This window comes from Ylistrum balloti, unplaced genomic scaffold (assembly GCF_031769215.1).
Source record: "Ylistrum balloti isolate Yb309-2 unplaced genomic scaffold, AGI_CSIRO_Ybal_v1 Utg370008, whole genome shotgun sequence".
Lineage (NCBI taxonomy): Eukaryota > Metazoa > Mollusca > Bivalvia > Pectinida > Pectinidae > Ylistrum > Ylistrum balloti.
In genome coordinates, this window is record NW_026782082.1 from 292,316 (window position 1) to 308,963 (window position 16,648).

Below are 16,648 nucleotides of genomic sequence, written 5' to 3' on the forward strand. Positions count from 1 at the left end.
TGTATATTGCCTTAATTTGAACAAGATATTTATATAAAAATAGTAAACCAAATGAAAACAACAAAGAAAACACCAGCACGTGAACATAATCCAAACGCAAATTCCGAAAAAAAAAACACAGGACAAAATATGAACAAAAGTAAGATTTACAAGGAGACTTGAAACTTTACAAGAAGACTAAGACCAGGTATTCCAGAAGAGTCTCGGGCTTCGGACATAGACGACCCCAGCGATGTAAATCTTATTCAATCCAAGTAAGTAATGTCACGTTCCCAAATGAGAACAAGGTACACCGCAACGGAACCTACAGGTGTACTAACGAGCATCAAACATGCCCAACGTAATACATCGTTTTAGGAAACAGAATATATTTTCAATAATATCACTATGATGACCATAAAATCTTACTCGTCATTTTCATTTCATCAACCTCCATCTTTTAAAACCCTGTGTTGTGATTGTGTTTGTCAGTTGACGACATCTTGCACGAAAATCGTGTTGTTGAGAACAAGATCTTGAATATGGTTGAGAACAGTTGAGAGGAAGGACTGGTTCTTTCCAGAAATAAAATTTATACTGGAGCAGAATGCAGAAAATTGAGACAGGCCAAGTTGTCATCTATTCGATGAGCAATGCTTATACTATGGTAAACCCATGGGACTAGTCAGTGCTAGTCAAGTATCTTTTCTATATATTTCTTTAATGATCTCTTATGTCAGGGACGTATAATTGTTGAGAAAACAAACTATCTTTTCCATTTTGTTTAATTTGAGATAACAAAATGCACTGTAATGTATAGGTGAAAGGCTTTCAATTGAAACATGCTAATTTTTTGTGAAAAATAATATCTTTCAACTTTTTATACTTTTAAAAGCAAGAAACATAGTCTTTAGCAGGGACGTATAATACAGATAGATTTAGTTTCAAATGTGAAGAAAACCGTCTCAATCAATGGCGTTAATAAAACTTAGTTATTTTTATCTCATTCATATTTTTTATGATTCCTCATTTTTAAAACGTTAAAAAAGGGAAACAACAAAATCATGAAATTTAAGTTAATATACACAGTGCTATATACGAAACTGCGGTCCGTTTCTCGACACAAATTGTCACGGAACGTATTTAATAAATGTGGTCGGTATTATTGGCAATTAATACCTGATTTACCCAGACACTTACAAATGTTAACCCTACTCAAATGATTTGTTGCGTTTTCATTTCATTATATTTAGGAATCAAAATGCACAATTTCTTAATCTTTGTCAAATAAACAATAATTAGTCAATACCATGGCATGCATTGACTCTGTCGCGTTCAATTTATTTTGATCAGTTTATTTAGTAAAATCGAATCAACCACTTAAGCGCAAGTGACCAAAGGCGCATTGGCGCAACCCGGTTAAAACGGTTCAGGTGATCTGGATTTATTCCACTATATGCGAACGCACTTGTTCCGGATGTTGGACCTGATGCATGTAAGAGAAAAATGCGCAGTTTCGGAATGTCTTGTCAAGCATAAATCAATTCACTTAAATCAAGATACCATCAATTTCACACATTTTTATAGCATAACGCTCCCGAAAATATGTGAGTGCTACTTTTTATGGTGAAATTCTGAAAACTAATGATATTCAGCAAATTTGTTTCGGGCATGTACGACTGGACCCATCTAACTGCACGTGCAAAATATTCCACAGTCCAGCCTCGGTCCCGATCTGTGCCTAGTGTTGCAGGTTCAACCGGTCCGACCTTTTCAACTGCTTACGCGAACGCGACCACAGATGGCGCTCATAGTAAAAAATAAGGGAAATTCCCTCAATTTCTACATGACCACAAATAACACAGGACTCTGAGAGAGAAACACGCATGCTTGTATGACATTGGTAAGCTGTAAAACGAATCTTAGTTTTACTGACTGGCATAGTTTCGCTTTGTGTTTGTCACGAACTATCACAGTCTGTGTTGTATTAAAGGCGTCGTTTTTAATGTTAATGTTGTGTAATAGTGCGGTTGAAAAGCTTCGCCCTGTCGCCCTTGTGTTGTGATGGGCGTGTTGTGATGCTTTATCGAAATCGGGTCGTATGTTGAATGAACGTTTGAATCACTTGAAATATTAAAAAACTAATGGTTTTCTCTATAGATATTGCATACTCGTGTTTATACAGTCTAGGGTCGGGTACCAAGGTATTCACTGTAGATTTATTTATTATGTAACTCCCGCTACAGCACATACTTGGATATAACCTATATTGTTTATTGTATACGTTGCCAGGGACGTATAATACAGTTGACGTTACCTACCATACTCTGAATATACTGTTAATTAAGATAACTCGTAAATTACTTTTTATTTGTTCCACAGATTTAGAAGCAATTCCCTACATATTTCTGACATCATAGTTTACAAAAAGTAAATAATAGAAGTGAGTTTTTCTTTAAAACCATCATAATTTAGAGATTTTGTGTTTGTCGTAAAATCAAGTTCATTGTGAAAGTTAGTATCTCATATATAATGTGAATCCCTAACTCTTAAATTACAATTTCTACATTTAAGAGTTCCAAGAAAAAACCCTGAATGACCTCCATCCAATCAAATTGTTACATGTGCACAGTTGACCACAGGCCTATGCATGTATATAGCTTGATAATATGAACATAGTGAAAATGAAAAGTACAATTATTGAAGCATTATATGACTTGTTGATGGGCCACTTACATATTATTTAGAAAAGAGATTCATCAATTGGTCAATCTGAGATGTAATTATTTTCAGATATTTGAATGTCACTGATTTATTTAGACAAATTTTACTACCAGAAAAGGGTAGTAATTACTTAGTGGTACGTTTTCCTCTCTGAATGTAAACAAATCCCTGGTCAAGAAAATATACTGAAGACGGAGTAAATGTCCCTAAAAAGGGGGAATTTTCCCCCCAAACAGAGCTGATCAGTATATTATCAAATAACGTGCATGTAATTCAAACTACCTGGTACGCAATTGTGAAAACAATATCAATGTAACCTCAACATTTTCATAATTTGTTTATGTAATCCTCCTGTATGTCTAAATATTTCAACTTTATCTTTTGAATTCTAATTACCATAATTAATGGCTGTCTAAAATCGTCTTCATTTCTGAAAATAGTTAAAAAATTCCCTTCTTTCCACAATCGGTATCATCCCACAATTCTAGATTACCCCATGCATGTATGTCGTTATTTACGTTGTAGCAGACACAGCACAGTCATGGCACAGTACAAGGTCTACGACCCAGAAGAGATGATTGAGTGCCCTTATGACAAGGTGCACATGATTGCTGCTAAACGGATGCAGTATCACATGATGAAGTGTCGTAGGGTAAGTGATGTTACATACCAATCATTTAGAGGTGATTTATCTTATATAATGCATAATATCTCTAAGTCACCTGACTATAGCTCATTGTGAGCTTGGCCACTGTTGTTCGTTTGTCGTTGTGCATTAACTTTTTCTTGTGAACACAGTAACTTCAGTAAATATGAACAGATTTTGATGAAACTTGGTATGCAGCCTATATCATTAAGATCTCAGATGAGTGTGACAATGGAACCAATTCAGTCAAGACTGTTTTACAGAGTTATGACCCTTTGAAGTTTTATTTAACATTGTGAACATGAAAATCTGAGTAAATGCCAACATATTTATATCAATAAGATCTTTGATGAGGTTGACAATATGTTTGGTAGAGATTAGTCAGGTGACTACGTAAGCCCATGGGCCTCTTGTTAGTCTTTCACACAAAATTTTGGTTTGATAGTCTTATAAACAGTTGATGATGAATAAATATTCATAGAGGCCACTATCTGGACAGTTTTAGTGTCACCAGAAAGAACATCCATAGCTGTTCAGCTAGACTTTTAAGTCATGTTTGCTTACAAACAGTAGCAGGACAGTGAACTATGAAGCCATTTAAAACAGAATGGACCTTTACACATCTATTTCAATGCTCAAGTAATTTAGATTTATCCTTAAGGAATGTTCAGTCATCATAGCGAATATATGAACTATCTGATATTTAATCACAAACATAACTTTTGCAATGGTTACATTATGTAAACAGACTGCCAGTATCTTAGTGACTCCAGGGGTAGATAACTCATACTCTGTAGTCCAGGTCTTCATGTATAGTGATATTTTGATTCCATTTTTACAGGTGATGTAGGCTGTGTCCATTTGATAAAAAAGAGTTATTTAGAAAGTATTCATATATTTTCCAAATTTTACATGTGCAGACAGTTACGAAATTCAGGTGAAATACATTGATTTTTAATCTATGCATCATGATTTTGTCAAGTAATAGTCTATTATATAATATCACAGAAATATCCAGGGGCAGATTTCGCTGTATGTCCAAACAACACATTGATGTTCAATTTGTGCATCGTGATATTGTCAAGAACATGTCTTTAATATAATGTCACAGAACCATCCGGGGGCAGATTTCGCTGTATGCCCATACAACGCCCGTCATGAAGTTCGTAGGCCTGAGCTGAGGTATCACATGGTCAACTGTCCAGATAAAGCACGACTAGAACCGTCCATTCTTCATGGTAAGCCAAGTGTCCAAGTCATGCATGACTGGGCCCAATTTTCGAGGGATGTTAATGACCTTTCAAATACCAAGAATGAGTTTGTGCTTTAGGGTTAAATGTTCAAGGTCACAATTATTGTGTATTGCACTTCGTTAAGCCCTGATACTTACCTAATTAGGAACTGTGGCATCCATGTCTTAAAAGACATTTGTGAGAGGATTTAACTTTAATACTATGGTATAAGTTTTCCTTTTTATTTCATATAAAATATTCTTCCAGTAAAGGGTCTGCAGATGGAATATAGAATACAGTGGTGCTAAATGTAATATGCACACCTGTACCTCTTTATCAAAAAATATTGTTTTCATCCTGCATTAAACCCATGCCTGACTTTAAGCATTTCTATATCAACATCCTGATTAAATAATATAGTATGAGGTCATTAGTGAAATAAACATTTTCAATATTATTATCTTTAATTTGATAAACATATTATTAATATAAAGAAAAACATACAGTCCATGCCAGAATAAGTCTGTCTTATGGCAGATAAATTGGAGAATTTTTGTTGATTTTTCCGAAAGGTGTGATGTGATAAACAGAATCTTACACTTGCTGATGTAATCTGGCATTTATTGAACCCATAAGCGTAAATGATTTGAAATGTTACAATCCTCTGTTTAAAATTTTTGAACATGTTTAGTAAGTTGCATATTACATTGACTCTTGTGTAAGATAGTCTATTATAGAATGTTGGGTGATATATACAAATATATTTAATGTTGTTTTGGTTTAGTGTACAAATCTGTCTCAAAAAAACTAGAAATTAGCCATGCATATTTTCATTGTGCATTGATTTCTTTCAGAACAAAATAAAGAAAACCGAGATGGTCAGTACTTCAAAGGTAACACTGATCTCCCACGCTATGCAGACAGCAGCAACTTTGAATCTGTTGAAAACTGGGATGAAGGTAAGTTTGTATTTCTTCTGGTCAAGGGGTTATTTGTATTCAATTCATGGCCCTGAGGGCTAAGAGTGAAGTGTTCATCTCACCTGGAGGCTTAATTCGTAGCGTCAGCCAGGCCTGAGTACTAAGTGTGTAGCACCTGGCCTTAGGTCTTAGTGTATGGCACCTGGCCTGAGTACTAAGTGTGTAGCCCCTGGCCTTAGGTCTTAGTGTGTAGTGTCCACCAGGCTCGAGAACTCAGTGTGTAGCACTTGGCCTTAGGTCTTAGTGTGTAGTGTCCACCAGGCTCAAGAACTCAGTGTGTAGCACTTGGCCTTAGGTCTTAGTGTGTAGTGTCCACCAGGTTCGAGAACTCAGTGTGTAGCACCTGGCCCGAGTACTTTGTGTGTAGCCCTTAGCCTTAGGTCTTAGTGTATAGTGTCCACCAGGCTCGAGAACTCAGTGTGTAGCACCTGGCCTTAGGTCTTAGTGTATGGCACCTGGCCTGAGTACTAAGTGTGTAGCCCCTGGCCTTAGGTCTTAGTGTGTAGTGTCCACCAGGCTCGAGAACTCAGTGTGTAGCACTTGGCCTTAGGTCTTAGTGTGTAGTGTCCACCAGGTTCGAGAACTCAGTGTGTAGCACCTGGCCTTAGGTCTTAGTGTATGGCACCTGGCCTGAGTACTAAGTGTGTAGCCCCTGGCCTTAGGTCTTAGTGTGTAGTGTCCACCAGGCTCGAGAACTCAGTGTGTAGCACTTGGCCTTAGGTCTTAGTGTGTAGTGTCCACCAGGTTCGAGAACTCAGTGTGTAGCACCTGGCCCGAGTACTTTGTGTGTAGCCCTTAGCCTTAGGTCTTAGTGTATAGTGTCCACCTGGCTGGAGAACTAAGTGTGTAGCCCCTGGTCTTAGGTCTTAGTGTGTAGTGTCCACTGGCTCGAGAACTAAGTGTGTAGCCCCTGGCCTTAGGTCTTAGTGTGCAGCGTCCACCTGGTCAGAGTACTGGTGTACTAATGTTGGTTATGCTAACAATGTTAGAGGTTTACCTGGCAAAGAACCTATGACAGGCATAGCATGACCTCTAACTTCCAAATGGTGATATATCTCATGCTGATTGTCACATTTTCAAAGTTTAGATTCCAATAACAGAGTCATTTTCGACTGATTTGAATATTCAAATATTCACCATATTTGAAGAAAGAGAGCTAGGTCAACACAGCCATGGACTGTGCCTGAGAGTTTCTTATGTGATAGGTGGTATTTAGATTCCACATGTATATCACACTGATATGATGATCAATGCCGAAACTATAAGTATACATAGCTGTCATCAAGATTTAAGCCATAAACAGAGATAAGACTGTATCCTCTCTGCCCTGGTTTGAGTGCGGAACAAGCATCAAAGAAATAGTGCTTTGGAAATAAGAGGCTGTAGTCTGCACAATAGCATCAGATAATAAATAGGCAGACCCGTGGTCATTTATCTTCGATTAGTAAATGTTGACCTGATATGAGACACGCATTTACATGTGTGCAGTTTAAATTTTTTTGCGTTATGTTACTGTTCCTTCTGATGGATTAGTTTGAGAGTTTATTTTTGCTGGTTATTACCTAAAACTTATACTGGGAATTATTCTCTCAGTTATAAAATGCTGTTTAGAATATTTCAATTAAATGAAAAAAATGACTTGTAGAGATTCCAAGTGTGGCCAGAGTAGGCGTGGATCCAAACTATTTCATAAGACTCAACGCACGGAACACTGCTGGGTAAGTATATATAGATCCAAGGGAAGGTAATTGTTAGGTGTCACAATAAGGACAAAGAGGAAGAATGATGGTTGAAGAAAGGATAGAGAAGAAAAAGGAAAAAGATTTAGGAGGGGAGGGGGTGGAGGAAGAGAAAAAAATAACTCATTTTTACCTGAGATGAATTGGTGAAGTGATGAATTGGAAGGAAAGGATTTTGTCATTTTGAATGTATCAAATCATGGCACACTTTAAACAAAACCTTGCTTTAATTTGTTTGTAGAATGTCAAGAAAGGAGAAGAAGGTATATATGTCGCAGGTTAACAAACCATCAGAGGAAAGATGGTAAGTTTTGCACGGACACACGACTATCTTCCACTATATGGACCTATGGTTATATGTGTATAATGCTGTGTAGAACTGAGATTTACCAAGGTTTCTACACATCTCTTATCTTCTAGAAAGACAATATAATCATGACCTGTGATTTTGCTTTCTTAGTGAAATTCTAATTGGGTTTTGTTTTGTTTTTTTTGTTTTTTGTTTTTTGCGATTTTCAATCACTTTACCGTTCTCCATATAGACAGGCATACCCTTTTTGACACAGTCAGTTGTTGCTTTCTTTTTTGTTCTTTTATTTGTTTTTTTACACTATTATGTAATTAAACTGAACAATAAGTATAGATAAAAAGGCTTTTTCAATGGCGAGTCGCAATATGTTGACAGGGTGCCTGAACCAGAGGAGGAGGAAGAGGAGGAGCAAACATTACGTCGTCCTCATGCCAAACCAGAGACCTATATGTCTTATAACAGTAATGCAGCTACACATGTTGGTCATATACCACCGTCCACCTCTGTGTTAGCACTGTCACTGTCACGGAGTGGAGTTGGCCGGGGTCAAATTGGTAGGTAAAGTTGGGTTTCAACCAGATACCACCGTCCACCTCTGTATTAGCACTGACACTGTCACAGAGTGGAGTTGGTCAAGGTCATGTCACTGTCACAGAGTGGAGTTGGTCAAGGTCATGTCACTGTCACAGAGTGGAGTTGGTCAGGGTCATATTGGTAACTTGATACCTCCACTAAAGAAATAACTTTAATTTTAAGTTATATCTGAATTAGCCAAGAACACCGTGTACTTACTTCACTGTCACTTAAAAGTCTTTGAAAAGTCCTTGAGTTGAATGTTGGAAAGTCCTGGAAAAATCTTTTGATTTCCATGAGGGTGAAACATATGGGTTTACAGAGGAAAGACCAGGCTTGATGAGCCAATAAAAAGTATACTTCTCTTGTTCTACTGAACCATTTCAGATCATGATTATCAATATAGATAATTACATTCCCATTCATTTCAACCAGTGCATTTCAACAAGCAAGCAACAAATAAATTTGATACTATGTAATGATGTAGATTTTTTGATGTAACAGCTGGCTAAGGTGTTTTTGTATGTAAATATTTTGATGTTGTAGGTGGCCGGGGTGTTGCTCAGGTCAATCCCCAAGGACCCCAACCAATAGGACGTGGTCAGCAAGGCCGTGGAAGATCAGTCGGACGGGGTCTAGTGTCAAGGCCGCCTCCTGGATATGCAGCAACTAACACCAATACCAACTCCATACAAACTCAGGCCATACCGCCTGGTCAACCATTAGGTCAATCATCAGGTCAAATGTCAAGCTTACTGAACAATGTGATGCCTTCTGTAGGTCAGTCATCGGGCTTATCGAACAATGTGATGCCTTCTGTAGGTCAGTCATCGGGCTTACCCAACAATGTGATGCCTTCTGTAGGTCAGTCATCGGGCTTGCCCAACAACACGATGCCTTCTGTAGGTCAGTCATCGGGCTTACCATACAATGTGATGCCTTCTGTAGGTCAGTCATCAGGCTTGCCCAGCAACACGATGCCTTCTGTAGGTCAGTCATCGGGCTTACCCAACAATGTGATGCCTTCTGTAGGTCAGTCATCGGGCTTACCCAATAACATGATGCCTTCTGTAGGTCGGTCCTCGGGCTTACCCAACAGCATGATGCCTTCTGTGTTCAGTATGGGACTAGGACGCGGGTCAGGAAGAGGTAATGAAAGCATCAATTAATTTCATTTAGGATTTTAATATTTTTCATTAACAGGCATTTTCGGGTGGCGACAGTTATCATATTATACAATGTTGCCTATGGCAGCTCTTATCCTGAACAGAAACTGTCAGCATACTTATTTTGGCACAACCATTTGTCTTAAATTGAATTCATGAGTTGAAAATATTGTGAAAAAATTGCTTCACATCATTGGAATTACTCCATTGAATCTTCTATATCATAACACTCCTATTTCATTGGTTCATCTTGAATTTTCTTTTGCAGGGTCCATTCTGAGAAAGAACGGTGCTGCACCAAGCTTTGTTATTCCTAATGTCATGGGCTCGCCTGGAAATGCTTCTGTAGCCAATAGCTCCAGTTCAGATGCTGACGATGGCAATGTCTCCACAAGTAGTACTTTGGTATGTTATTGACAGGACAGCTTTTGACATTGTACTCTGAAGAAATACTTACAAATGTATATTTGTGGTCTCCATGTCTGCCATGGCATGGCGCTCATCATTGGTTTGTCAATGAACTTTTGCTTTCAAACAAATGCTACTGCATATAGTTCAGAACACCTGATTTCGACTTGATATTGGTCTGAAGTTTCACTAGGTGGAGAAATTTCAGTTAGATAAAAAGTAAGGAAGCCTAATGGGTTTTTTATAGTTCTTAGATGGTTGAAATGTGGACAGGAAAAAAATGTGTACCAGTATGAGACAAAAGCATTTTTACATGTTCCTGCCCGCCACCTGTTTGTGACCGAAATGGATAGTGTAGAACCTTCACTTGTACCTGTATACTGTATCATTTGAAAAAAGGGCCTTCGTTAATATTTAACAGTACAGACACAAAAAGAGAGAGTGTTTAGTAAACAATACATAATATCAGGCCCTAATGTGCGTAGACATATTTGCTATTTATGTATCTTGAATGAACGTTGTCTGTTATATCAACAAACTTTAGTCAGCAGAATAGTTATCATATTATAAAAAAAGGGTTAAGCTTAAATTCTGGTGCAGCTAATATGTTGATCAAATTAAAAAACTTGCTTAAAATTGGCTCTGTGGCGTATATACCAGAAAATATGGTACATGAAATTTGGGCTGGTACTGTGGCCAATATGATTGTCATGGGTGTGTCAAGGCAAGACTTTATTAATGAGTTGTGTGTAGTCCACAGGTGTCCAATTCAAGATAATGTGATAGCTAGCAATTTGACAGTCTTGCTATCACGATTTCTCCTTGATACATGGTTGATACAGGTCCTTTGGGCCTTTTGTCATGTTGTGTGGATGATACACTATGTATAATTGGTTTACTTTCTTGACTTATCTTTCCTTTTGTTTTACTGTTTCAGTCTGATAACGAGAAAAAGAAGGAAAAGAGGAGACTGGAGAAAAAACTCCGTCAGATTGAACTCTTGGATGCAAAAGTTGCTGAAGGTTACAAGCTGACCTCAGAAGAGGTAAGTAGCAGACCGAAAAGACTGAAAAGAATTGAGATTTAGTTCAGGAATTTACTTTAATCCAGGTCAGTCAGTAAAGCACTATTGTAGCAATGAGTATACTAAATACAATATCTCAAACAATGGAGGGGAGTGGGGGCTAGTAATCATGAATCATACTTATCAGTTTGCAAACAAATTGTCTTGTGCACCTTTCCAGAATTTCAAGGGATTGAGTTCATTGTCACACCATAGTATTATTACACTAGGTTAAAGGTCAGAGGTCACACTTGACCGTTCTTGAAATTAAAGTTTTTGTACACGGTGTCTCATGAAACTCTTGAAAGATTTTGTTGATATTGTTACACTGTCAAGGTCTACACTTGGTTTTGATTTTCCTGGTCATTTGTCAAGGTTAAAGGTCAAAGCTCACCCTTTTTAAAATAACAAGATGATAGGTTGTAGGTATCAATGTAATTGTTACAGCATTCAAAGCCATTTAAGGAAGAAGATAGATCATCAGCTCTCTTTCAAGAACATGGCAGCGTATTTGCTAAATTATTTAGGCAAGTTAAATAATGTTTTACAGTCACCATCATGGGTAATATTCCATTGTGGTTCCTGGTGGTTCCCGTGTTGTAAACTTTATTTCTGTATTAGAACATGTCATTACCTACTTGGATTGACCAAGATTTACATAGCTGGTGTTGTTGATAAAGCAGATGGTGCTTACCCATCTGGAACACCTGGTCTTATTTACCTTGCTTGTACTTTTTCAATGGTCTCCATGTAGACCATCCTTTTGTTCATACTATGCTCACTTTTTTTTAGAAATTTTGAATTGTGATTCTGATTTTGTTAAATTGTTCCTGTTTTTTATGTTCTTAAAACCATTACATTTTGACTTTCATCATGTGTCATTGGTAAGGTAGATTTCAGTTTACATTTGATAATCGGCAAAAGAATGTTTCTAATCATATTTCTCTTTTCAGGAGATAAAATGTAGGAAGAAAGATGAAATTTTGGGAGCTCTTCAGGATTTGAAGTAAGAACTTGGTATTATTTTCTGATCTATTGTTAATTTTCCAACAGTATTTTGAAATTATACAACCAAGAAAAGTGAGAGAAAAAAAGTGAATGTAACGTATTGTACAAACTAACGACTTCTGACAGATCTGTGGTTTTTAATTGTTTGTCCTCACTGAGTGAACTTGGGCTTTGTCTGTTAGCCATGATATCTAAGATTATAATAAGAGGTCACAATACTGGTGTTGAATGGAACCTGCATTTCAAACTTTTGTGACTTTGTGTCAATGTTTAGGTAAAGGGGTTAGAAATATTGACATACATTTACTTTAGATTATAGAATAGATAATTTACAGATGTTTGTGTCACAATACTGATGTTGAATGACCTCTTGATACCTGATACATTTCAAACTTTTGTGACTTTGTGTCAATGTTTAGGTAAAGGGGTTAGAAATAATGTATTTATATCTTTCTTTAGATAAGTTACAGATGTATATGATACACAGATGTTTACAGATGTATGATACAGGTCTGTTGGACCTCTTGTTCATACTTCAGATAAGTTACAGATGTTTGTGATACAGGTCTGTTGGACCTCTTGTTAATACTTTAGATAAGTTACAGATGTTTGTGATACAGGTCTGTTGGACCTCTTGTTAATACTTTAGATAAGTTACAGATGTTTGTGATACAGGTCTGTTGGACCTCTTGTTAATACTTTAGATAAGTTACAGATGTATATGATACAGGTCTGTTGGACCTCTTGTTCATACTTTAGATAAGTTACAGATGTATATGATACAGGTCTGTTGGACCTCTTGTTAATACTTTAGATAAGTTACAGATGGTTATGATACAGGTCTGTTGGACCTCTTGTTAATTCTTCAGATAAGTTACAGATGTTTATGATACAGGTCTGTTGGACCTCTTGTTCATACTTTAGATAAGTTACAGATGTTTGTGATACAGGTCTGTTGGACCTCTTGTTAATACTTTAGATAAGTTACAGATGTTTGTGATACAGGTCTGTTGGACCTCTTGTTCATACTTTAGATAAGTTACAGATGTATATGATACAGGTCTGTTGGACCTCTTGTTCATACTTCAGATAAGTTACAGATGTTTGTGATACAGGTCTGTTGGACCTCTTGTTCATACTTTAGATAAGTTACAGATGTTTGTGATACAGGTCTGTTGGACCTCTTGTTCATACTTTAGATAAGTTACAGATGTTTGTGATACAGGTCTGTTGGACCTCTTGTTAATACTTTAGATAAGTTACAGATGTTTGTGATACAGGTCTGTTGGACCTCTTGTTAATACTTTAGATAAGTTACAGATGTTTGTGATACAGGTCTGTTGGACCTCTTGTTAATTCTTCAGATAAGTTACAGATGTTTGTGATTCAGGTCTGTTGGACCTCTTGTTAATTCTTCAGATAAGTTACAGATGTTTGTGATTCAGGTCTGTTGAATCAAATGTGTTATACTGAGTTACAGTATTAGGTATCACATAACAGCATAATAAATATCATATGTATGTATTTCATAGACAGTCGAACCTTCTCATCTGGAACTCGACTGGACCATGGGACAACTTTTATGGATGATTGATTATTTGATTTAAATGTTTTGTGTATAAGTTAGGCAGGGAATACTTCAAATTAAACTGGGTCATCAAGTTATACAGGTTAGAGAATACAAGGTTCAACTTTATCTAATGTTGTGACTTATCTATGCTTCATTTCTTAATTTTTCAGGATTTAATTCTATACCTACAAGAAAACTACATGGATTTAAAGCCTCGAGTCTTTAAAGAAGAGGAAATCAAGTAGAGTAGTGTGAGATAGAAAGATTGAGAGTAGTGTGAGATAGAAAGATTGAGAGTAGTGTGAGATAGAAAGATTGAGAGCAGTGTGAGATAGAAAGATTGAGAGTAGTGTGAGAAAGGAAAATTGAGAGTAGTGTGAGATAGAAAGATTGAGAGTAGTGTGAGATAGAAAGATTGAGAGTAGTGTGAGATAGAAAGATTGAGAGCAGTGTGAGATTAGAAAATGAGAGTAGTGTGAGATAGAAAGATTGAGAGTAGTGTGAGATAGAAAGATTGAGAGTAGTGTGAGATAGAAAGATTGAGAGTAGTGTGAGATTAGAAAATGAGAGTAGTGTGAGAAAGGAAAATTGAGAGTAGTGTGAGATGAAAAAATCTGGAGTTGTGTGTGATTATAATGTGGAAGATAGTTCAGATTATAACATTTTGATTGACATGATATGATATACTAAACCCTTGCAGAGTTTTGACTGAAACCCTTGCAGAGTTTGGACCAAAACCTTTCAGAGTTTTTGCTAATGTAAGGACAGCTACTGGTCCAATGAACCTTTTGTGTAATATGGTAAAACATTTACATATATAAGTTCTGCTTCTTATACTTTTACAAAGTTATTTCAGATGGATACAAGTTATCCATAGAGAAGTTCAATTTTTGAAAAAATAAATTGTTTTCTCTCTTAATAATAGAAGTATTTTTGAAAGATTACTATTAAACTTATTGTTAAGAAGTTGGTAGTTCACTTTGTGTATAGGTGTAAGTTTGATATTCATAAAGCTGTTGGATATTTCTTATTGAAAATATATTTTACAAGTTTCTCCCACTGGGAAGGGATCCTTTATAGAAGAAAAGTTTTGTACATGTCTATATTTTTACTGCACACAGTAAACTTGCATTAGTATTTAGAAGCCAACTTTGATGCCATTTTTGATAAATTTTGTAGAAGATTGAGGCCAGAACTCACAACAGCTTGCATGCTGTTTGATGTAGTGCTGTCAAGTTGATCTTGACACCACGTCACAGGCTTGTTAACTGGTGGTAAGTCCCCAAGTCTTGTTTGGTGATATTTGGTCACATCACATTTTGGTTGATGATATTTTGTCACCCCAAGTTTTGATAGGTGATATTTTGTCACCCATGTCTTGGTTGGTGATATTTTGTCACCCATGTCTTGGTCGGTGATATTTTGTCACCCATGTCTTGGTCAGTGATATTTTGTCACCCATGTCTTGGTCGGTGATATTTTGTCACCCATGTCTTGGTTGGTGATATTTTGTCACCCATGTCTTGGTTGGTGATATTTTGTCACCCATGTCTTGGTTGGTGATATTTGTCACCCCATGTCTTGGTTGGTGATATTTTGTCACCCCAAGTCTTGGTTGGTGATTTTTGGTGTGTAGCTTGTTGTTAGATTAAGCCTCAAAGTCTTGGTTGATGATATTTGAAGTGTCACCTGTTGACTCTTGGTAAGCCCCAAAGTCATGGCTGGTGATATTTGGTGTGCAGGCTTGTTAATTTTGGTAAGTCTCCAAGTCATGGCTGGTGATATTTGGTGTTCAGGCTTGTTAATTTTGGTAAGTCTCCAAGTCTTGGTGCTATTTGACCTTTGGCGTTCTGGATGGTGATACATACTGTTATTCTGGAGTGATACATGTATGATAATGCTGGAAATAGGAATTAGATTTATACCTGATATAGTATATATCAGGACTTATAGTATATTATGTTACATATTTTATCCTGTGACGATCACATACATTTAGAAAGTAGTTTGTTTCTTACGTTTTTAAGTTCAACAATATGTTTTAATTCTACACCATTGTAGATCAGACAGATAATGTATAATGTACACCTTGTTCTAATCCACAAATCCTGTGTGGTGAATTTTGTCCTAACTTTTAAGTGAAACAAATTTTATGCAGAAACATAGCAATGACAAGTTTTTCGTTGGATTTTATGTTTTTATGTTACATCATTGTAAATACATCATGTTATAGCCTCATATTTAGTTTGTTCTCCTTCGTTATTGTTATTTTTTTTAACCAAACTTTAAACTTTAATGTACCCCCTACTTATGGTGACGGGGGCGAGGGTTGGGGGGGGGGCAGGGGGGAGAGATTATATCACTTTGTGCATGAGTGTGTCCATCTTTGATAATCTCATGTGCAAGATTTCTCATCAACCCAGAAACAGATTTTAAAACATGTTATAGTTCTTGATGTCATTAGATTTTAGTGGTCATTGGTCAAGTTTAAAGTTGACCTCTTGACCTCTTACTTCTTGATCAAGGGGTGAGGAAGTATCTTTATGTGATCACTGCTCACTGGTTTTGTTTGCCACAAAGGTTTTCCTTATACAAATGTTTCAGAGGTCAATAACTTGTTACAGAGGTCAAAGAATTCAATATATGACTCAGTAAAAATGTATTCAGAGGTCAATATAAATTATTCAAAATGTTTAACCAGCAAGGACACATGCTAAAAATATCCTGTTGTTTTTATGAGAAATAGTGGAAATAAACTTAGGGTTCAAAATGTTTTATCCTGCGACACACATACATTTAGAAAGTAGATTGTTTCTTACGTTTTTAAGTTCAACAATATGTTTTAATTCTATACCATTGTAGATCAGACAGATAATGTATAATGTACACCTTGTTCTAATCCACAAATCCTGTGTGGATGAAGTTTTCCTAACTTTTAAGTGAAACAAATTTTATGCAGAAACATAGCAATGACAAGTTTTTCGTTGGATTTTATGTTTTTATGTTACATCATTGTAAATACATCATGTTAAAGCCTCATATTTAGTTTCTTCTCTTTCTTTATTGTTATTTTTTTTTACCAAACTTTAAACTTTAATGTACCCCCTACTTATGGTGACGGGGGCGAGGGTGGGGTGGGGAGGGGGGCGGGGGGGAGATTATATCACTTTGTGCATGAGTGTGTCCATCTTTGATAATCTCATGTGCAAGATTTCTCATCAACCCAGAAACAGATTTTAAAACATGTTAT

At 36.6% G+C, this 16,648-nt stretch overlaps 1 protein-coding gene across 1 annotated transcript; it reads left to right on the plus strand.

Annotated features, from left to right (window-relative positions):
* Positions 1-1,555: 1,555 nt before the first annotated feature.
* LOC132548303 (uncharacterized) lies at positions 1,556-15,491 on the plus strand. Its single transcript, XM_060212158.1, has 12 exons — positions 1,556-1,882; positions 3,229-3,355; positions 4,461-4,587; positions 5,436-5,540; positions 7,207-7,279; positions 7,542-7,604; positions 7,986-8,164; positions 8,730-9,332; positions 9,618-9,754; positions 10,695-10,802; positions 11,774-11,826; positions 13,569-15,491. Exons 2-12 carry the CDS (start codon positions 3,245-3,247, stop codon positions 13,573-13,575), a joined length of 1,566 nt encoding a protein of 521 aa, XP_060068141.1. The 5' UTR covers positions 1,556-1,882; positions 3,229-3,244; the 3' UTR covers positions 13,576-15,491.
* Positions 15,492-16,648: the final 1,157 nt, after the last annotated feature.